A 21,924-nucleotide genomic window follows, 5' to 3' on the forward strand; every position below is an offset into this window, starting at 1 on the left:
CCACGGCCGCGGCCGCTCACCCCCCACCCCCCCCCGCGCGGGGCGGCGGGGCGAGAGGGGCCACGGGACGGGGGGGCTGGGGGCGGCATTAATTTGCCGAAATGACTTTTAATGAACGGTGGTGGCCGGGGGGGGGGTGTGGGCGCCCCCTCCCCCAGCCCGGTCCGGGGCCGCCGCGGCGGAGGCGGTGCCGGTCCCGCGGGGCGTGCGGGGCCGCGCTGGCCGCGGCCTGGAAAGTTTCGCGGCGTTTTTAGGGCGCTTTCCCCCCTCGCCACCGCCGCCCGCCCCACACCCGCGGCCGTGGGGACGGAGCCGGCGGGGCGGGGGCGCCCCGGGACGTGGCCGCGGTCCCCCCCCCCAGCCCCCGGTGTACACCCCCCCCCCCCCCCCTTTCCCTCTCCCCCCGCCGTCGGTGTCCCCCAGCGACCGGGCCTCTGGCGGGCTGATTCGCCTCATAACTTCTTTTTTCTGGGGCGGGGGGAGGCGGTTTTGGGGGTGCGGGGAGGCTGTCAGGGTGCCCCTCGCCCCACAAGCGGCCGGCACACGGGGACCCCGGCCCAGCCCGGAGCTGGCAGCGGGGGGCTGCCCCCGCCTCGCCTTTGCCCCCCTGCCATGTGCCGGGGCCCGGGCCGAGGTCTCTCAGCCGCCCCCCTCTGTCCCAGGGCCACCTGGCGACGGCGGCGACAGCCCGCTGGCCCTGTACCCCCGGGAAGGGGCCGCCTCAGCAGCCCCTGCTCTGGCTGGGCTCGAGCCAGGCCCCCTCTTCTGTCCCCGCTGGGGGATCCCTGGCTGTCCCCACCAGCCGGGGTCCTGCAGGGGAAGGGGGTTCCTGTGAGTTGCCGCAGCCCCCCAGGACTGAAAATGAAAGGATCCTTTTTTTCAGGGAAAACAACGTCTGGTAGTTGCGAAGTGAGTCCACTGGAAAACCCACCCAGGCGCTTCACCCCGCACAGGTGACAGGGCTCCGGTTCCTAACGCGGGAGGTGTCTCGGTTTGGTCATGTCCCTTAACGTGTCTTTTAGCTCAAAATGTTAACAGTTTTGTACAGGTAACCTCACATGAATTTTGGGAATGACAGTAACGCTTACCTTAAAGCCTTATCTTATACTGCCTGATTAAAATATGTAGTTCTATAGTTAGTTCTAACTTTGTTACTTAACAACATGTGATGAAGGTTTATTTTGAGGCTGCTCTCCATTTCTGTGGATCGATAGACTTAAAATTGGCAAATTTAGGGCGGCAAATTGTTCCCCTGTAGCTGAGCACCCTCTCTTATGGGCACCCCCGTACTGGCTGTGTCTCACGCTGAGGCTGTACCCGCCAGGTACCGCTGCTGATGGCTGAACCAGAGTGCCTGTGTTCTGTATGGAGCTGCCACTTACATACCTGGTGACATTTTTGCAGCCATCTTCAACCTTTTATGTGGTTTGTTTGTAACGTATACATGCGTCAGACAAGTTTTATTAATTGTAAAGCTAAATTATCTACAGAAAGCAACCCAAAATTTCCTTAGTGGGAGTTATTTTGATGGTTCAATATTTTTATGATGAGTGAATGAAGTTGTACATGGGGCCTGGTCCCACAGAGTTGCATGTACCATGTTCTCACAGTATGGTAGATCCGCAGGAGGTTCAAATTTATTGTAATATCAAATTGAAACTTTGATAGCTTATAACTGCTAAAAGGCTGCTCTGTGAGCTCTACTGCTTTATTTTATTTATTGAGTATTCCTACTGAAGCAAGAACAATATTCCTGTATTGTGTGAAAATAAGCTTGTTAGTCTTTGCAGTAATGGGACTAAAAATAAGACTAAGGTATTTTTTTTTAACCTCGTATGCAAGTGCAGGTTATCTGTTATTTGAATAAATAAAATACAGCCTTTTCTTTGTTCAAGTACAGATGCAAGGTATGCTGTGGTATGTTTAGTCTCTGCTTTCTCTCAGGATCATGGCTTTGATATTTTGAGATAATGTTTTAAACTGCATTTCTGTGATGTTGCAATGGCCTAAATGTTCCATTTGTTGCTGCATCTGAAGGCCAGCTTTCGGCAGCCTGGCTCGCCCTGGCAAAGCCTGGCCTGTTTATAGCCACATTGAAATAAGTGTGCTTCTGTGCAAGCATGAGAATCTGCCTGTGAGGATGTGATTACAGGATCGGGGCTTGAGACCTTCTGCTGAAATAGAGAAATCCATCTTCAAAAGACTTCCAGAGATATGGAGCCTGTCTTGAACCTTAGGTCAAGATGAGCCATGTTTAGGAAATTATTTTATTGAAATCTTTAGGAATGTGCTGTTAGCAACAATTATGAATTTACCTACTAAACATCTTTTCTCTTTAGAAATCCTGTGAAGTTTCTAAAATTCCTGGAGTCTTAAATGTGTTGTTTTTTAGGCTTTGGGCTGTCTTTGTAATGTTTTCATTAAGGTACTAATTATCAGATGAGTGAATCGGCTGAAATTAAAATTCCTGCTTAAGTTCTTTTAGCGTAGGAAAACAAAAAGAAGGACCTGTTCAGTTTTGAAACAAGAAGAGTTATTTTCCCTCATCTTGGTTATGTTTTCTGTTGTTGATTGAAACTTGTTACAAGTCTGTAAGTTCTCTGGTCATTATTTTTATTATTAGGAATAATACTTAAGTTTAATTCTATATTCATTACATTATATTCTGAAGCATAACCTTATTACCAATATGGCCTAAAATATAGTGCTGCTTTTCTGTCAATAAATTGGACGTCTTTATGCCTTTTTGCAGAGTTGAAGTCGTAGGTTTCTAACAAGGAAGAATGAGGACAATGTTGCTGCTTCTATCTTCCTAGGTGGATTTTTACATATGAAAAAAAGTAGCCCAAATTATGATTCCAGGTGGTAACTAAAAATGTTGAGTAAGATCTTAACATGCTAAGTACCTTGATATGTCAGGGTGCCTGCATCTGTGTGCAGTACCTTGACTTTGTGCAGGGCTCTTCAGAGGTCTCCTTGAGTAAGGATTGTACTCTAGTTAATAGAAGTGTTTCCTACAGGAACTTGTAGTTGACTTCTGTTGCTTCCCAGTGTTTTCTGTCTCAATTTTGATGCTTTCACTAACAAAAAGACTATTGTTTCCAGAATTAGAGCAGACTTGGTTTGGTAACTGAGCGTAGTAGAGAATTGAGCTGTTAAATGACCAGAACTAAGCCAAAGTTATGGTTAGATCACAGAATGGGGACAGAAGTTACAACTTTGTGGTGTTGATGTTGACCACAATTAGATGTGGTGCAGCTTCTCTTGATAGAACAGAGGACTTCACAGAGAGGTACTGGTTGCCTGAAGTCTGTTGGCATGAAATAGAAAAAAGGCGTGGTTTTGCTTTCTCTCTAATAATACAGGTTTTACTTATACTGACAGAATGGTTTTACTATAAGGTAGCTTTAAAAGCTTGTCTTTTTGCAATGATTTTTATGGTCTCTATTCACCTCTGAGTGAATGAAATTCCATGTTGCCCAAACTCTTAAAATCTGTGTGTTTACTGTTAGTCTCAGCAAAAAGGTCAGACAGTGGTGATGCAGGGAATTGTTCTTTCTTGGTCCAGTTGAGGAATCAACAAAACTGCTATTTATGCCATTTTTATTTGTGGAAAGGCTGAGGTTCTTGGAAATCCATGTTCCATGTCTGGCCCCAAGCCGATGGTTTCGGAATGTGTAGATGATTGTACCTTGTCTGTGAGATGTCATGAACACACAAAGTGATTTAACATAAAATCTGCACTAGTATTAGCAAAGGCAATACAACGCAGTTCATGTATTTTGTTTGGATGCAATGTGTGAAGCTCTGAGCTCAGTCCTCTTAATTATACATCTTTTAACCACTGACATATAATTGCCTCACAATTTACAATGCATTTGGGGATTCCATTGCCTAAAAGGGTCTTATGTGTGTTGAATGTCAAGTTCTGAGCATACACTTAAGAATGTATCCAGCCCACGTGATTTGAAGTATTCTGATGTTTTCAGCATGGTGTTTTCTCAAAATTACTGATTGAGTTTTGGGGCTATAATGCTTTGGGCTTTGTAATAGTGATGGGCCATTAACTTCTCTGTAGACTAGAGATGATGTGAGGTACCAGATTTCTGTGCAACATCCATCATGGTGATACTCAGTATAGTGTAGCAAAAATTGCCCTGCAAAGTTTGCTGCTACACTGTTTCCCAGCCTCTCTGAAGGACCGCTTAACTGTTTTGGGAGAGGGTCTGTGGAGTATAGGGCTACAGCTTTGTTGTCTAGGAGCTGATGAGTGCAGCAAGGAAGCTGATGATGCCTGCTTGCCAGTACTAAAAACAGTTGGGAGCCGGCTTCTTCCTATGCCTGACAGCAGGTACTGACAGTTGCACAGGTGTGTACCTGTATGTATTTAAGTCTTTCCTTTCTCTTTTTACAGTCACTTTACAAACCGCCACCTGTTGTCTTATGGACCACCAGTGGCTGCACTCAGCAGGACAAGTAGCTCTGCTCTAAGTGGTGTCGCAGAGCGTGGCTTTGTTCTGTGTCCTGCCTGTCCTTGCTATAAAGCCTTGCTGGGATGCCAAGTTTGTTGCTCTTGACGTGTCCAGATAGGGTTCTGGCCAGAGGGAGGTTTTCTTCCAGTCAGCTGCTCAGGAATAAAAAATGGGAGAAGGGGAGAAATGAATGTATTATCAAATTACAAATGTTAGTGGTAATCTCATAAGAATGTAAGAAATACCCTGGTGGGTCAGATCAGGGGTCGATCCAACCTAGTGTTCTTTCTTGAGCAGCAAGAGTAAGTGATGCTATTTAGGAAGAGCATGAAATCCCAGCCATTTTTTTAGGGTTTTCTTCTCTTACTCCTTCACCATATTTGTTAAATTAGGCATGCTAGCAGGTACATCACTTATGTCCTCATCGTCTATGAACTTTTCCATCATCTTTTTGAATGTGATGATACTGTCTGCTTCCATAGCCTCCTATGAGAGCAAGTTTGCTACCTGTGCGTAGTAAAAATGAAGAAGTACTTCTTTAATATGTTTTTGGACAATCTCCTGCTAGCTTCATGAAATACCCCTAGTTCTAATATTGTCTGATATTATATGACCATTCTATATTCACCTTATCCCCTACCATGATTTTTTAAACCTCAGTCATCTCTTACATCATTTGGCAATGGCACACATTTCTGGATTCTCTTCCGTTCTTTCACCATTGCTTCTGACTAGCCCAAAATCTTTTGTTTAGAAGCAGTTGTTTTGAGGAAAATCTAGATACCTCAAGAAGCAGCCTCTGGCTTCTTATTCATGGGTTGTGGCTAAAGGTAGTTTGAGCATATGCAGGCATAAATTATGTTTCTGTTAAACCTTTCTATAGCTTCAATGTAGAGTATAAATGCAAAACCCAAAACAGCTTCCAGAAAGTTTTGTACCCTGGTATTTTCACTGTGAAGTACAGCTGCTTAAGCATTTGATTTTTTCCAGGGGAAGTCCATGTTTCCGTCATCTCTTACTGAATCCTGTGGGACAAAAATAATTTCTCCCCCACCCACTATTTAGCTACATGTAGTTTCAGTTCTCTTCTGTTAAGCAACATGTGCCTATTCCATACTTGTGCTACTTTTTATGTAGCAGCAAAAAGCTCTGTTAAGAACTCCTGTATATTTTGTTCAAAATAAAATACTGCATCAGATTAAACCAGACTCAATAGCTTTAAAAGTCTTTGTTATACATCTATCTAATCTATCTATCTATCTATATCTGGTTTGCTATGGATGTAAAAAGGAAAAGCTCTTTTTAGATTGAGTACAACTTTAGTCTCTGATCCTGGCAGTATATCGACATAGTGCCACTGTCTTTCAAGGAGTCTGTGTAGGAATCTACCAACAAAGATATAATTGCAAGTTTAAGAGAGTTGCTGTATGTTTTTTTTAAATATAACATTGACTGCTAGGTATATTAGCTTTCTTTTTGTTTGTTGCATGGTAGTTGCACTAATTGATTCTTATCATGGCTATATTTGCATGAGCTTCTCTTAGTGTATATATGGACCCCAAAATACCCTAAGTATTATTGTCAGTATTTTTTCTTAAATGTTTCATATGGCATTTTACTTGTCCCCTGTATCTTTCAGACAAGTGAGAAGTAAAATACTGTGCCTGTCTTGACACAGTCAAGTTAAATGCAAAAATAAGACTTAATTATGAGTTAAATCCAAAAATAAGACTGGGGCACAAGAATAAATCCAGGATTATAGTGGCTGGGAACTGTGGAGCAGTTTCTTTACAGAAGCTTAACGGAGGCACACCAGGTATGCATTTCTTACTGTTCACTTTGGAACCATTCTGAGGAACTCTTTTTCTTTGGTCTGTTGCTTGATAACCTTCCAAAGAGAAAGGTTGTTGGGTTGTGCAAAAGAGAAGGTCATTGATCCATCAAAAACTCTGCAAAGCATGATAGTAGTAGCTTAAAAGAAGGTTGTAAATAGAAAGAAATAGAGAACAGCATGTGTCACCCCAGCTGCAAGATGCACTTGTTCTTTCAAGGTTTTCATCCTGTCCAGTATGCCACCAAATACAAGCTTTGGTTAACTGTTGAGAGAAGCAAACTCTGGAGCAAATGGCTTTGTCAGCTATGTTGTGTTAGAGATGCAATTAGTTAAGACTCATTTGATTACTTTTGCTGACATAGTAATGAAGGAGGCTGTCTCTCAAACATATGGGACCCAAACCCAGATCACAACTCCCATATTAGGCATGTCACCGTGGGTTTTATGTTTTTCTTTCACATTGTTGCTGGATAATACTGAAAGCCTGAAAGGCTTGTTTGGTTCTTAGCATGCTAAAGAAGAGATAGTTAGATAGTTCCCACTTCCCATTCTCTGTTTTTGAAGGGCACAGCCAACAATGAACTTTTTTGTTCTTAAGACTGGTGTGTTGTGAAGGGTCATACTCCAGTGACTGGTTTCAAATGTATATAGTGTGTGCTCTGTACTTTCATGAGCTTCCATGCCTTGAGAGAAGTTGGGAAAGGTGATTGAAACTGGATTAGGTGTCCGTGCTTGTATTGTGGCTATTCGGTGTAAATAAAGCACGAGGCCCCTGTCCCTGGGGTTCTGCACTTGCATGTGTCCATGGAAAGGGAACTATGTATATAAACAGGAAATACGAAATGATCCTAATTATTGTCAAATGATTAATCAGGTCACTTGTGCTAGTTATATTTTGTAGCGCGTCTCCATTCTGTATGCTATGTTGCATGTGTGCATGTGCAACTCTTTCAAGAATTTTAAGCGTGTTTTTAAATTTTTAGTGATCTTCTGTCCTGCTTGTACAGTTAATGAAAGGCCTAGTTTATGCAGTTTACTGTTAGAGGTGTAATTAGCATGTTTTGTTTTTGTCCTAGTGACTTAAAATTGCTTTTCTAGATCCCCCCAGTGCCATAGTGCTTGTCATTTTCTCAAGGTGCTTTTATACAAGTGGAAAGTGAAGGTTTTTACCTTCACAAGAGGAAACTGCATCTTTCCTGCAAAGTCTGCATAGGCTTCCTCCTTGCAGTGGTGTTCTTGTCATTTGTGGCTTTGGGAACAAGTAAGTTGATTGAGGTGGTAATCTGCACATTGGTCACATGCCTCTAATTTGTTATATATTTCCTGAATATCACCTCCATGTACATTCCTTTGCTTGGTATATAACACCATTGGTATATATGAAACTGAACCAAGTACTGAATCTACCATATTCAAAAGAGTTTTATTCCAGTGTTTCAGGATAGCCTGAATAAAAGCTGCCTTTTGCAGGCTAAGCTGAGTGTAGCAGAGCAGCTGCAGAATATGTGTGCTGTTAATTTGATTGAAGCTACTTCAGGGTGGGTTTTTTGTTTGTTTGTTCATTTTTGTTTTGTTTTTTGTGGTTTGTTTGTTTTTTTTAAAGGTGATTAAGCCAAAGACTCCGTAGTGTTGAGAAATGAAAAAGTACTTTAGGATTGCTTGGGCTTGCACTGTAGGAGTCTATTTTAGGGGGAAAAAAACCCCCAGCCTCTTGCTGAAATGACATTTTGGCCCTCCTGTCATCAATGGGAATACTGCCTCTGATATTATTAATGCCCGCATTTACCTAAAATAAGTACAATGAGGTAGAGAAGCTCTGAAGAACCATAATGACCTCAGGAAGGACTGCATATTGATGCTTGTAGAAGCTGTGGGCAGCTACAAGATCTAAAGACTATTCATTGGGTGTGGTACAGAACTTGCACTGCCTGGTGAAATTATAATTTTGCAGGGTAAGGGTAGTTGCCAGCCTTTCTGTAAGCAAAGATACTTGAAGCAAAACCTCTGCAATCAAATGAGTTAATCATCATTCAACTTGATTCCTGAAAGCAAGTGATCTAATCTGACACTTAACCTTTTCAACTTGTAGCTCCTAATCACTGTCTGGTAGATGAGTGGAGTTTTCTTCAGCAGGTTCAAGTGCAGTGGCAGTAGAATTTTTTTCCCCCCCCAACAATGTCCTTTCACAGTTTCCAAAGATCTGTGACTACTGATTGAAAACTTACTGTGCTAGTGGATTTGGCTTATTGGATGCTAGCTGAACCACAGGTTTAGTGACTGCATCTGGCCACTTACTTATTAAGCAGTAATAATATCTATTTTATTCTGACTGACTTTGACCTTTGTGATATTTTCCTTAGACAATCTGCTTCATCTTGATTCATCATCATTCCAGGATAGTGGTGTCCTTGGGGCTCTCTCTTAACATTGATATGGTACAGAAGATTTAAAATCAGGTATTGTTTTGGGTCTCTCTTCCCTGCCAAAATGAAACAGACAATCTAGAATTGAATGCATTTGTTTTCTTCTGTAAGTGATTTGTCTTAATATTTTGGTTCTTTCAGCTGATGTTCACAAGGAATAGAGTCACGTGATGTATGAAGGCAAACACATACACTTCTCTGAGGTTGACAATAAGCCCTTGTGCTCATATAGCCCCAAACTGTGCAAGCAGAGGCGACTTAACGGCTACGCCTTCTGTATCAGACACGTTCTGGAGGACAAGACTGCCCCCTTCAAGCAATGTGAATATGTGGCCAAGTATAACAGCCAACGCTGCACCAACCCCATCCCCAAATCTGAGGACCGTAGGTGAGTTGTGGTTACCCATCTGCAAAGTGGGAAGTGGCTGGGACATAGGCATGAGTTTTCTTTTAAGATGCTGCCTGTTTTCAGGATGAGAGAGGAACTGGCCTGAGCGGATTGAATTCCAGGATGTTCCTTTGAGGGTTTTGTTTTAAGACCAGTAAACTTTATTTTATTTTCTGTGGGAGCTGATTACTCAGACAGGGGGCAGTAACTTACTCCCAACGAAGTTTTCAGGAGAGTTCATTGCTTTTCTCAATTTCACTATAAACTGTGGATCAAACCTGCTACACAATACCTGCTGTTCTAATTAACTTGCTTTGTCGCTTACAGTACATGCTCTTAAAAACGCCTGCTTGTTTGGCCAGCTGTGCCAAAAGCACGCTTCCATCTGCTTCTTCAGGACAAACGGCTGAAAATGTGTACTGTCTGGGCTTAGGGAGCAGTGACACATAGGGATGAATTCAGATTTACAATTCAGTGTTTGTGATTTGGTACTGATCCGTAGTGTTGTATTACTGGAATAAAATAATTATTACTCGATAACAGATGAGCCAGCTGGTAAAGTGCTGTCCACTTCCTTTCTTCTTTGCTTCCCCCCTTCCTCTCCCCCTTCCCTGCCCAAATGAAGATGCCCAAGGTGCCCAGCTATTAAATGCCTTGCAAGAGATAGTACTTGAAGTTTTTGGAGAGCTGGGAATTCAAACCAGATTTCCTGAATTGCAGCCCATATTGTAACCACAAGGACATTCTCCCTTGCTCTTTTAAGACTTCCTGAACACCAGTCTCATTGGTGCTGCTTCGACTGCAGTAGCAGAATTTGTCTTAACTTGGCTGCCAGGTATATATGACTTTAATTTTTCAGAGTCATTGTTGCAGGTTTTGCCAGTAACACTATTTAATTAGCGCATGTGTTAACTATCTGAGGCTTGGTCTGCTAGAAACGATTTTTTTAAACTAAAATATAAACTATGCCAAAAAGGAATCAAACCACTATTCACTGACCTTTCACATTATTAGCTGCCATTCACTAACCTTTTGCATTATTAGCAGTGTTCCCACTGTGCCCTACATATAACTTCCTTCTCAGCTCACAGCTCCCTCTCTTGTCTGAAACAACAGTTGGACTGTGCTCTAAATTAACTTGCACTTCACCTGCCATTTCAGTTGAGGAGACTGATGAAGTGAGAAAAAAACATGAATGTTTGTCAAAAGCTGTAGGGCAAATGCTCAAATGGCACAAGATGAATAACTTTAAGCTGTAATTTGACAGTCTGTGACTGTTTCTTTGCTACTGTACAATTGAGGCTCTTTGGAAATAAGCTTGCAGAAACGGTGGTGGAAATTGCTTGCTCAAATGGTATGCTGTAATTTCAGATGCAAGTGCTGACTGAGCCAGAGTTGCTGTTTACCAGGGGTCATACTTAAAAACAATAGAAATAATAGTACTTCATGACACTTTTTTTTAGGTCTCGTGTTCCCATGGAATTTGAGATTTTTCTTTACACCTTGAATTGAGTTCGCACTTTGTTCTTTTTGATTTTTCTCAAGTTAAAGTGAAGTGTGGTCATGACATCTGGTGTATGTTATATTAGAATAATTCAATTGCATGTCGAGTGTCACATTACAGTACTTGAAGAGGACAGCAGGTGTCTGAAGGAGAAAATAAACTTTTAATTTCAAATGAGAGGATGTGATAGTTAGAATATTTTAAAAGACTGCTTCTAAGGGCAGAGTTTAATTTTAACAATAAAATTTAATGAGTGCTAGTGATAAGACTGTGCCTGCTCTAGATTTTTTTTTTTTTTTGGCAGTCAAACCTGTATCTGCTTCTTAGGAGACTTTTTTCACACTCCTTTTGATATAAAGATGTTTGCTATGTCTGAGTTCTTCACTCCTAGCTTTTAATTTTCTGTGTACAAAATTACTGTCAGATGGTCATTTTGTCACAGTTCTAGACATGTAACTGTACATGATCAGAAGCAGGCTGTATGATGCTCTGACAGCTATCTTCTTATATACTTTTAAAGATCATAAAAAGTAAAATGTCTTAACAGGGTGCATGCGTTATGTGCCTAAAGCTTTGTAGTCTGTCCATAGATAATTTAAAAAAATTATCACTTGACCCCAGGCAGATGAGATGCTACCAGCCACAAAGATATTTAATATGCTGCCATATTATTAGATTTCTTATTAACCATTAACATTCTACAAATTAAATCTATTAATAGTGCATGACTTCATTGCCTTATTTGAAGTCTAGTTTCTCTATTCAGTATCTTGGTTTTTTTAAAGAATATGTATGGGTTGATACAGACATGAGTTTTGTATCTGTATTTCCTCTGAATACATGTCTCCTAATTCTTTCTTATCCAAATGCACACATAGTGCAGTTCAACTTAATTTTTAAGTGTAGGGTTATTACAATTCAGCTGGGTTAAACACCATTTTATCTCTAATTCTCTTTCAAGAGAATCTTTAAATACTTTGTTAACATGTGAGGTGCTCACCAGTTTATTTGGATCGTCATTTAAATAAGTGATGGAACTTGATACCAGTCTGGGATGTACTGGGAAGCAGAATGCAGTTGTAGGTAGAAAACCTCACTGTCTAGATTCTTTCCCTCCCAGTGATGTGGGAAACAGTCCAGCTGAAGCCTTCAGAACCCATCACCTTTTGTGTGCTTCATGTTACCATAGTTTTAATGGCTATCAACCTACGGCTCTTACCATGTCTGCTGACTGTTTGACCTCACCTGCACAGAGTAAGTGCCTTTGGCACTGCGTAAGGAAGGGAGGGGAAAATTTTATTAGGTATCAATGTGATACTGTCAGCTGAGACTAACTCACAGGCAGGTTATAGAAGTGCCAAAGACAGGCACATCAGAATTGGCTCTTGTAGGGCCAGCTTGACCCTAATGGGTGTCATGCTTAGAGCGATGTGAAAGGGACTCTGCTACTTGCAGGTGCTATTCCAGTCTTCCCAGTAATCTGTCTTCAATGCAGCATGAACTACTAACTCCTTCCCTGGCATGACATCTGATCCAAAGAGTTTATTGTCTTAACTCAGCTGGTAATAGACTGCTTCCAGCAGAGTCAGTTAATGTCTGTGCTGGGCTCTGCAGCACTGTGTAAAGTCAGAGCCAGATTGGGCCAGGGCCAGCTAAAAGCCCATCCTGGAACCTGGAGGATGGGGAAGTGGGTGTTCATGCCTGCTGGGCTCTGCATGGGACTAGCTAGAGCCTGACAAGGCCAAGGTTGAGTTGGTGCTAATAAGTTGTGCCTAGCCAAACTGCCTGTGTGTAGCCTTCTCTACCCAGAGAAGACTTGAGTGCTCTTCCCAGTTTCTTCTTGCTCCTTTTAGTCTTAAGGTGTATCAGTCTCAGTTATGCCAGAAGATGGGGAGTTGATTGACAAGAGGCTGTAGCACAGAGCCAAGGCCATGCATATAGGAGTCTGCAAATACACGTGATCTATATTTTCATTATGTTGTAGCCTGGCGTCTATGGGTTTATGTCCAGAGATGATGCCTGTGTAAGATACAGTTGGCTTTCAGCCATGCATTATGGTCAGCTGTAAGAGCCAAAGTGATACAAAAATGATTATGTTAGAGTTAAATGAACAAGCAAAACCCTTAATAGCCTAAAGCTCAGAGAATGTTAGCAAGTGCATTACCTTTTCAAAGGTGTATTCACCTTTCCTATTTTTTGCTTTCTCTTTGTTTTTCACAATGAAAACAGACTAGCCAGTTTTACCTCCTCACATCGGCACAAGCACAAGGTGGCAATATTTAAGTTGTGAAGAATATCAGGGAAACATTTGCATAGAGAAAAAAATCTTATTTTATTGGATTAAGAGGGGGAAAAAAGTTCCCTTGTGGTTACTTTGTCTGTTTGTTGTTTTCTGTCATACTAAAAGTGCTGTTGTAACTGATCTCAATCTTTTTCAAACAAAATATTTTAAAAGTGCTTAATTTTAATTATAGGAATAGTGCTGTTGACTTTAAGGAAGGCTTTATTGAGCCCACATTATATAATTTTATTTTTAGAAGTACATCTCTCATTATGAATTTACAGTATTCCAGTGTGTTCTAATAAGGACTCCACAAATTGCTGGCTTTCAGCTTGCCTCATCTAGATTTATTTATTGCTTACAACTTAATGTAATAAATAAATTATTTAGACAGTAATAAGTAGCAGTACTTTTCAGCCTTTTTTGATTTGTGAATTGTTACGGGTATGGATCCCTTGAGAAGCTACATATATGGAGATCATTACAGAGCATATATGAATTTGCTTTTTCGGTTTTACCTTTTATGGACCCTTTTAGAAGCAGTTCACACATTACTTCTTTAGGGGTGGGAGAACAAGTTGAAAGTCATGAAACTGAAGTGTTAAACCTTTTTTGGGATTTGGTTTGGGGTTTTCTGCTATTTTTTCCTCCATGAAGACCAGGAATAGTTTCCTTTTACCCTATTTGTTCAACAAAACTTACTTTTCTCAGATTCATACTGATCAGATTTAAAAGAACACCTTAATGGGTATTTCTTTGTCTTGTCCATAAATGCCTTGATGTAGACATCACTCTTTCCTCATATCTTTGTTTTCATGTATAAGCTGCAGGTTGTAGGTGGGATCCTGCAAGGGCAGAAGTCTGGTTGCTGGTGGCATTCTACAGAGGCAGGAGGGCCTGCCTGTGTGAAACAGGAAAAGGATCAGATCATGGTTCCTACATTTCTATCACCTGCTTGTTTGAGTCAGACAAAAATAAATTGTTTAGTACTTAATTTATGGCCACAGACAACATATTATAACTCTTCTTTAATTTTCATGACAAACTTTTAATGACTTTTTAATCTTTTTTTTTCCTCTTTTAAATAACATGACTTTAAAAGCTTTTCTTATATTAAAGAGCTTAAAATCCATGTTTGTGGATTGTATGTATACATATTCCTGGCATTGTGTAAACATTTTCTAGCAGCAAAGTATTTCTTTTAAACTAGATTTTTGTTTGAAGAGCATTCAGCTAATCCTCTGGCCACAAAATTCATCATGTTAAACTACTAAAACAGAATTTAAATATTTATGCTACTTGTTCATTAAGTGCAGATAGTGACCCTTCTCAGCAGGAATCTCAAGTGAGATTGTCCATATAAGAAACTGCTCCCTACTATAGAGGAATTCATAATAATAATGTGTGTGTTGATGAAAATGTTAGCTACTTCCAGTGAAAGAACAGCCACATGAAAGGAAGTGGTCTTCAAATGTACTTTTTCTTAGGAGCTTTTGAAATGAACAGAGTTAATGGCTTGAGTTCTTACTGTTTTATGTATCAGACAGTCAATTTGTTTTGTTCGCTTTGTTTTGTGAGTATTTACCCTATTAGAGAGTAAATATTCTGAATGATTGTGTGTGAATCTCCTATGAATAACGGCTGAAGACTTTTAAGATTACAAATTGTCACTTGTGTAAGTTTTTGTTTTCTATTACAGGTTGGGAACGCCAGTTACCTGTTGTATTAGAAGCAGTTGTGTACACTTACAAAACCTCTTGTGTTTTGATCTGTATTCACATGAGATGGGGGAGTGTGGGTTTTTCTTTAGTGATGTCTGTTTTCTTTAGATTTTACTTTCAAGAGTTGAGCTAATAACCGACTGCTTTTACTTTTCAAAGGTACTGCAACAGCCACCTGCAGGTACTTGGCTTTATACCGAAAAAGGAGAGGAAGAAAAAGAATGATCCCATAGAGGAGGTAAAGGTCAGGCATCAGATGGATGCTATGGCTTTCAGTCTGACAGTGCCCACTCTGGCCTTGAAGATGCCCAACGGACTGGATGGGATGTCCCTCTCCCCGCCAGGGGCTAGGCTTCCTCTCCACTACCTGGAGGCAGAATTAGAAGACCCCTTTGCTTTCAATGAGGAAGATGATGACCTAAAGAAAGGGGCAACAGTGAGGAAGAAGTTGCAGAGCAAGTTGGCTCAAAACCGGCAGCGCCAGAGAGAGACAGAGATTTTAAAAGTTCGCCAAGAGCACTTTAGCCCCCTTCCTGCACCTTTGCAGCAGCAGCCTCTGCAGCAGCAGCACTCTCATCTGCCACCTTCATCAGCTTCGTTAAAGCCGACAGGGCTACCGCAGGGCGTAGTCTGCAAGTCACCTCAACCTCCGAACACCAGCCTACCAATGCAGGGAGTGGCACCCACCACACACACTATAGCACAAGCCCGGCAGTTGTCTAACAAGAGACCTCTGCCTCTCCTGCCACCTGCTAGGGCTCCTGTCGTGGACCCTCCAAGGACTGATCGGGTCCTCATGAAAGCCACAGCCTTCTCTCCGCACCTGTCCTGCATGAGCCGACTACAGAGACTGGTGAAACTGTGCACTCGAAAACAGCAGCTGGACACTGATCTGTTTCCACATTTAGGTGGGTAGATAATAGATGCACTGCCACCTTTTTGTTTTTTGGGTTTTTTTTCTAACCTGAAACCAAAAGACAAAAGGGGAATGTCTTCCTAGGCCTGTTCTGCATTTGTATGTGGTCCTTACAAAATAACCCTGAACTAGATAATCTCTTGGTTCGTTCTTTAGCCCTGTTCTCTATGAAGGGAATGCCTGGACCTGTCACATATGGTTTATGGCATTGGTTGTTCTTAATATTCTGTTAACCATTTGAGAAATCAAGCCAAAGTGTAAAAAACATTGCTTGGATGATACAGGCATTGTATAGAAGGTTTGCAACTTGAGTAGTAAAGGTGACGCCAGCTGTACCTACACGAGTGGAGAAGGTTAGATTGAATGTTAGATATGTGACAAGTGCACATTGCAAAAGGAGTGCAAGTAAAAGCTTGGAGATTTGGCCCATAATTCTCTGCAGATCCAAATTTCCAGTTGACTTGGCTGGGAAAATTGGAGCGTAAGAGAATTTTTCTTGATGGGGCCTATTCATGTACAGAATACGGATGAGCAAAAGCAAAAGACTACTGCAGGAGGGCAGCACCGTTACAGAAGGTAGTTGGAGGGGTGGAGACTTGGCCACATACCAGTGCAGGAATAGTCTCCTCCTTATTATCTAGAAACTGTAATAATGGATTGCTGCTTGTGATAATGTAACTAAATACAACCAACTTGCTGCTATGGCAGTAGTGCTCTATAAAGCTTTAAAAAGGGAGCTGACCTTGTAGCTTATTTGTCTGATTATGAATAGAGACCTAGGTACACCTAACTGTTCTTCTTACCTCCCTCACCTTCCAAAGTTTACTTACTTTTCTGCTTAGTTTTAGGTTGTACTGTTCTAACAAGTAAAATACTGACAGGGAAAAGGGAGATAGGAGTGAGTGTATGATATTAGAGCAGGAATGCCGTTTATGATGTTGAAAAAAAAAAAAAGACTTCAAACAAATCTGGACATTCTTCATATAACGTCTTATTTAATTGAAACATCTGTAATTTTTGCTATTTCAATTAACCTTTTTTTTAATTTGCTGTTAAGATCTGCCCTTTGGCACTCATGGGATAGCTTCACTGTTTGTTCAGAAGATAATTAGCATCCCATAGCATGTCTCCAAAGAATGTTGTTCTTCAGAAAACCACTTTGATGGTCCTACATATAATGCAGGTCGTTTGAGGGATGGCAACTCCAGAGGCATTGCTGAGTGTCACAGACCCCAATAGCTTAGAAAGTGACCTGCGTTTTGAAAGACTGTAGAAAGATCACTTTGTGTTTAATGTTTTACATTCTCAAGTGATGAAGAGGATACATTTTCCTAAAAAAAAAAGGCATAGTTAAAAAACCTGATTAGACCTATAAATGTACAGTTATGCAGATGCATAACTGTATGTGTGTGCAATTAGAACATTTTCTATTTGGAAAGGAATGGAATTCACATATTAATTATGTGAGAGTGGAAAATATATTTGTTATTTATTCATAGTATGTCTTAATATTAAAGACTAGTTGTGCTGGTTCAGAGAATTTCAGAATGTCTTTATGATAGAGTAGCACTAGAGACGACTGCACAGAATCTTTAAAAAGATGCTGCCAGTTTTATGTGTACCTACATCAGAGCCATGTAATTGGATATTAATGTAATTGCAGTCTTCAGTGTAAGTATCACTGAATCTGGATTAGATTTTATTCCTTAATTTCTGCAACACCCGTTAGAAGCAAAACAACGCAACCTCTGATTTTATTTTTAAACTCTGGATAAATAGTTTGTTACATGGTATCAATTGTGGACATCTTTATCCAATGATTAAGTTGTTTTTTCATTCCTTTATGGAAGTCGTGAGAGTAAAAAAAAAGAGTTGAAAGTCTAATTCTGGCATTTTGTCAAATGTCTTAAGAGATCTTAATTCAGTTCAAATGCGTATCATAAAAATAGGACCAAAGTATAGAATTTTCAGGATGCTGAAGTTCCTGAAAAATAGGGTTTCTGATATTTCTGGTTTATGTTAGTGTTGCTTCTAAATGATGAAGGTGCTCCTCACAATTCTTTTCCATGGGTGTGTCTAATTCTGAAAGTAGGTGACCAGGTACTGATGCATTTCCTTAACTCAAAGCATTTGACTTCAGTATCATCCCAGATGTAGTAGTTTAGTTTATTTTAAGCAAAAATAAAGTGCCCCTTAACTGTATCCCAACTGCTGCTCCGTTTTCAAGGAGCACACAAGGAAGTGAAAGAGTAATAATGCTAGCTTGAAAATGCAGCTATGAGATTTTATCCCACCTGCTGCAAGGAACTGGCAAGAATTCCACTGGATGTAGGAGAGAGAGTAGGAAAAACTGCAAAAGTGGAAGGTCCAGATAAAATGTTCCACCTGAGAACTTACTGGACTCTGTTTCTGGCTGTCCTGCTCAACGATTGTGTTTAGCTTGACTAAGTGAGGCTGTTGGTGCATACAGTAAGTTGACTCTGCTGCATCATCATTAAGTGAAAGCATGCTGGTTAGTAAAAGTGCAGGAGTATTTGCATCTCTCCCTTTAGCGCTCCTTTCATGCTAATGCATGCATTTGGCAGGCAATTACAGAGACTGAGCAGAGGAGCATCTTTTGTAGATGTTCTATATCTCTGTCCATGCTGCTCTGTCTTATTGTCTTCCTGCTCTCCCTGTGTTTTGGCACAGTCAGAATATAAACAGAAATGAAAGTGGCCTATTTAGATCATATAGTATTGAAAATTCCCAGGCAGTCAGTTCTTTGTGGCAGGGACTTCTCTCTTACCTTGTCTGTAAAGATTACATGTGCTTGGTATGAAAGCTGTAGTATTTTTCTGTGGGTGAAGAAACTGGTGATTTTTCTTCCACTGCTGATGAATAAAGAAGCCAATAAGGATTTTAAAAGGAAAATTTGACAAAAATTAGTGCATGCTATTTGTACACTGTAATGGCACTGTTACTGTTTCCTGTGTAATTGAGAATATTATACGATTTAATCAAATGTAATTACGCTTGTGACTATACTACACATTCATCTTTTGTGCCATAGGTTACTCAGAGACTTATATGAAGTAGATACACTTTTCATCCAGCTTTCATGTTTTCAATTCCCTTAGGGCTGGATTGGTCTGAAGACAGTGGAGAAGAGTTGGAGGATTCAGAGCAAACCTCCCCTTACCAGGTTGCATGGTCTATCCGAGAAACCCTCGGCTATGAGAGACATGAGTGAGTATGATTCTTTGTATTCATGCTGGCCTCGATGCAATAAATCACATAAATGTGAGCTTCACTTCAAGTGGAGTCAATGGAACCAAAGCACTTGTTTGAGTGCTTTGCTGAAACAAAAGATTGTTTGAACTCATTTGTTTGTAAGAGCTATGAAACAGCTTGTCACCTTCTGTCCCAGTTTCCACCTAGCTTAGAGGCCTTCATGCAGTGTGCTATCAGAAGGATGCATCAGGAAAGAATTCAAGCTTATTTGCCGATATTTAATAGAGTTTATTGGGATTTATTCATGAACTTGTGTGCCTCGCTGAGGAGAGGTATTTCCTGAATTAGAACCAAATGAAGGGAGTTGCTGTTGGTTTCTTGTCTTTCCTATTATTTGTGAATAACTTTGTTAGTAAACTTGCTACATTTTACTCATTAGTCCTTATGATGATTTTGCAGGATGTTGTTTTAATGTGGTTTTTTTAAGGGACATAGCATTTCTTTTCATAATTAAGTGTTGAATAAACTTCTGTCAAATAGCTGGGAGCATCGAAAGAAGTGATATGATTGAAGCGATAAGCAGAGCAGGTGTTAGCTGCTGGTGCAGAAAGGCTTACAGTGTTCTCCATATACTGCCAAGTCATGAATCTTACAGCAGGATATAATATATGTTTATTAATCCAAATTTTAAGGTGCAAAGTTAAAACAAAGCATTGCAAGTGTAGTATTGTAACGAAACTGAAGCATGTTGATAACAAAAGGAAATTGGGGACTCAATACGTTTTGATTGTAATTTCTGTAACGTGATTTTCTTTTACATGCAGCTGGACTTTTTGATACTACAGCTCTCTCCCATTTGTTTAACTTTTAATAAAGTCAGAGTAGTGTTGTTAATGAAACCTTATTTTTTTGGTACATGGAAATTCTGAAACTTAACAGAACTTCTTACCATCTATAAAGACAGTCCACAAGGTGAACAACAAAGCTGTATCTGTCATCAGCACAGGCACCAGGATACTAAATACTGAGAGCCTTCAGCGAATGAAAGCTTAATAGCTTTGTGAAGACTTTCCTTTTTTAAAAGAAAGGTTTTTTTCTGTTATTAATAACCATTGTTTTTTAGGGCATCAGCAGTCAGAGAGTGAACTTTCACAAACACCAGTTTTAACTTAAAGAGCACTTTTAAATAAACTGTTTTGGGAAAGCATGAACAGACTTCCAGACTTCTAAATAATATGTAATTTTCAAAGCAGATATATCTATTAAACAACTTCCCTTACACTCTTTTCTCCTTGACATTTGATCTGGTTCTTCCATAGATCGCTATTTTTTTGTCAACTTATAAAGGTCATCTTTGTGTTTTGTCTTCTATTTGTCTTAACTTCCTTTGGATTCTTCCTACTCTTTTCACATACTGAGAGAAAATAATATCTTGTCTTGACATTTTCTGTTCCATTCTAGCATTTTATGCACTTCAGTTAAACACTGTCTTAACTAATCATGATGGATACATTTTTGTATGGTACTGGCTGCTTTTGTACTTCCATCAGCCTGCCCAGTGTTAGCTCTTCAGCAGCTTTCCTAATTTTGTTTATGGATAAACATTGATAGTTCACTTGATGTCAGCCTTCTAGAATTTTAATTCCTATTCTGCAAGCTTCTGTAGAGTCTTTTATTACCTGAAATGTTTCACTTTGACACTTTTGTAGTGTGATCTGTCTGTTGCTGAAGATGAATTAGTTCAGACTGTTTCTTGGGTGATTTGATTTGTCAAAATGACTCTGTTTTACTAATCTGGTGGTGCAGACTGCTGGCTCCTACCTTTGCCAATGACTTCTTGTCGTGGTTTAACCCCATCTGACAATTAAGCACCACGCAGCTGCTCATTCATTCCCCCTGCATTGGTGTGAGGGACATAATTGAAGAGTAAAAGTGAGAAAACTCATGGGTTGAGATAAAGACAGTTTAATAGGTAAAGCAAAAGCCGTGTGTGCAGGCAAAGCACAACAGTTCATTCGCCACTTCTCATGGGCAGGCAGGTGTTCAGGCATCCTCAGGAAAGCAGGGCTCCATCACATGTAACAGTTACTTGGGAAGACAAACTCAGTAATTCTGAATGTCCCCGCCTTCCTCCTTCTTCCTCCAGCTTATATACTGAGTGTGATGTTCTGTGGTATGGAATACCTCTTTGGCTAGTTCAGGTCAGCTGTCCTGGCTGTGTCTTCTCCCAGTTTCCCGTGCCCCCCCCAGCCCTATCGCTGGCAGGATCTGAGAAACTGAAAAGTCCTTGACTTGGTATAAACATCACTTAGCAACAACTAAACCCATCAGTATATTATCAACATTATTTTCACACCAAATCCAAAACACAGCACTGCCCCAGCTTGCTAAGAAGAAAACTAACTATCCCAGCTGAAATCAGGACTCTTGTTATGGCTCTGAATTTTGGAGGCTAATTTTACCAGAAAACCAATGGAGATTGTTTCCTCAAACCTTTAGATTCTGAAATCATGTACCTAAGCTTATGGGAATTTACTAACTGTTTTTCATGGTAAAACTAAAGCTTTATTTTCTCGGTTCATTTGTGTCTGAGCTTGCAGTCCCTGGGTGAAAGGGTAACTCCACCAGCTAACTCCATTCTGTCCTTTTCCATTTGACTCTGTGGAAGACAGTGGGAGGGATTCTTCTCAGATCAGTAAAAAAAGTGGACAGTTAATATCTGCATTACTGGACAGCTTGTTCTCAGCCTTTCAGGTGTGGTGGTTGTAGAGGAAATCCTCTGGCTTTCTGTTGAACTTCTTGTGTGATACTCTAGCTGCTCTTAAACTCTCAACAATTCACCAGATTAGTTTAAAATTAATGACTTAACAGTAATAAATGTTTTAGTTTGTTTGCCTTCTGGTCTTTTAATCTGTAAAATTGTTGCAGTCATCTGTGGAAACACAGGCCAAATGTTTGCTTTTATTATTTTGTCCTTTAATTTTGAAAAATAGGGTTCCTGTGCTCGCAGCATTCCAGGATGCAGTGTTTTGAGGCAGGCACAAATTTCACATTTCAGTTCAAAGAGTAGTGCAGGAATGGGCACTGGGCACGGTGCAGGCAGGGCGGCCAGCAGGGAAAGCTGCTGGGGTGGGAGGAATTCCTTGCGGAAGCAGCAGTTCTGAGGGAAAGC

The 21,924-nt window shown here is 40.6% G+C and overlaps 1 protein-coding gene across 3 annotated transcripts in view; it reads left to right on the forward strand.

The window, feature by feature from the left end:
• Positions 1–21,924, forward strand: part of INO80D (INO80 complex subunit D) — a 46,740-nt gene that overhangs the window by 854 nt on the left and 23,962 nt on the right. The window contains exons 2-6 of one of the 3 annotated variants that reach the window (XM_005442798.4): positions 884–953; positions 8,667–8,762; positions 8,871–9,117; positions 14,783–15,531; positions 18,659–18,767. In XM_005442798.4, coding sequence (XP_005442855.1) covers positions 8,900–9,117; positions 14,783–15,531; positions 18,659–18,767 — 1,076 coding nt within the window. In that variant the 5' untranslated portion in view covers positions 884–953; positions 8,667–8,762; positions 8,871–8,899. Of the gene's footprint in view, positions 1–883; positions 1,049–8,666; positions 8,763–8,870; positions 9,118–14,782; positions 15,532–18,658; positions 18,768–21,924 lie in introns of all 3 variants that reach the window. The other 2 variants (XM_027810557.2, XM_027810558.2) reach the window with 2 other exon arrangements.

The sequence above is a fragment of the Falco cherrug genome, chromosome 8 (assembly GCF_023634085.1).
Source record: "Falco cherrug isolate bFalChe1 chromosome 8, bFalChe1.pri, whole genome shotgun sequence".
Classification (NCBI taxonomy): Eukaryota; Metazoa; Chordata; class Aves; order Falconiformes; family Falconidae; genus Falco; species Falco cherrug.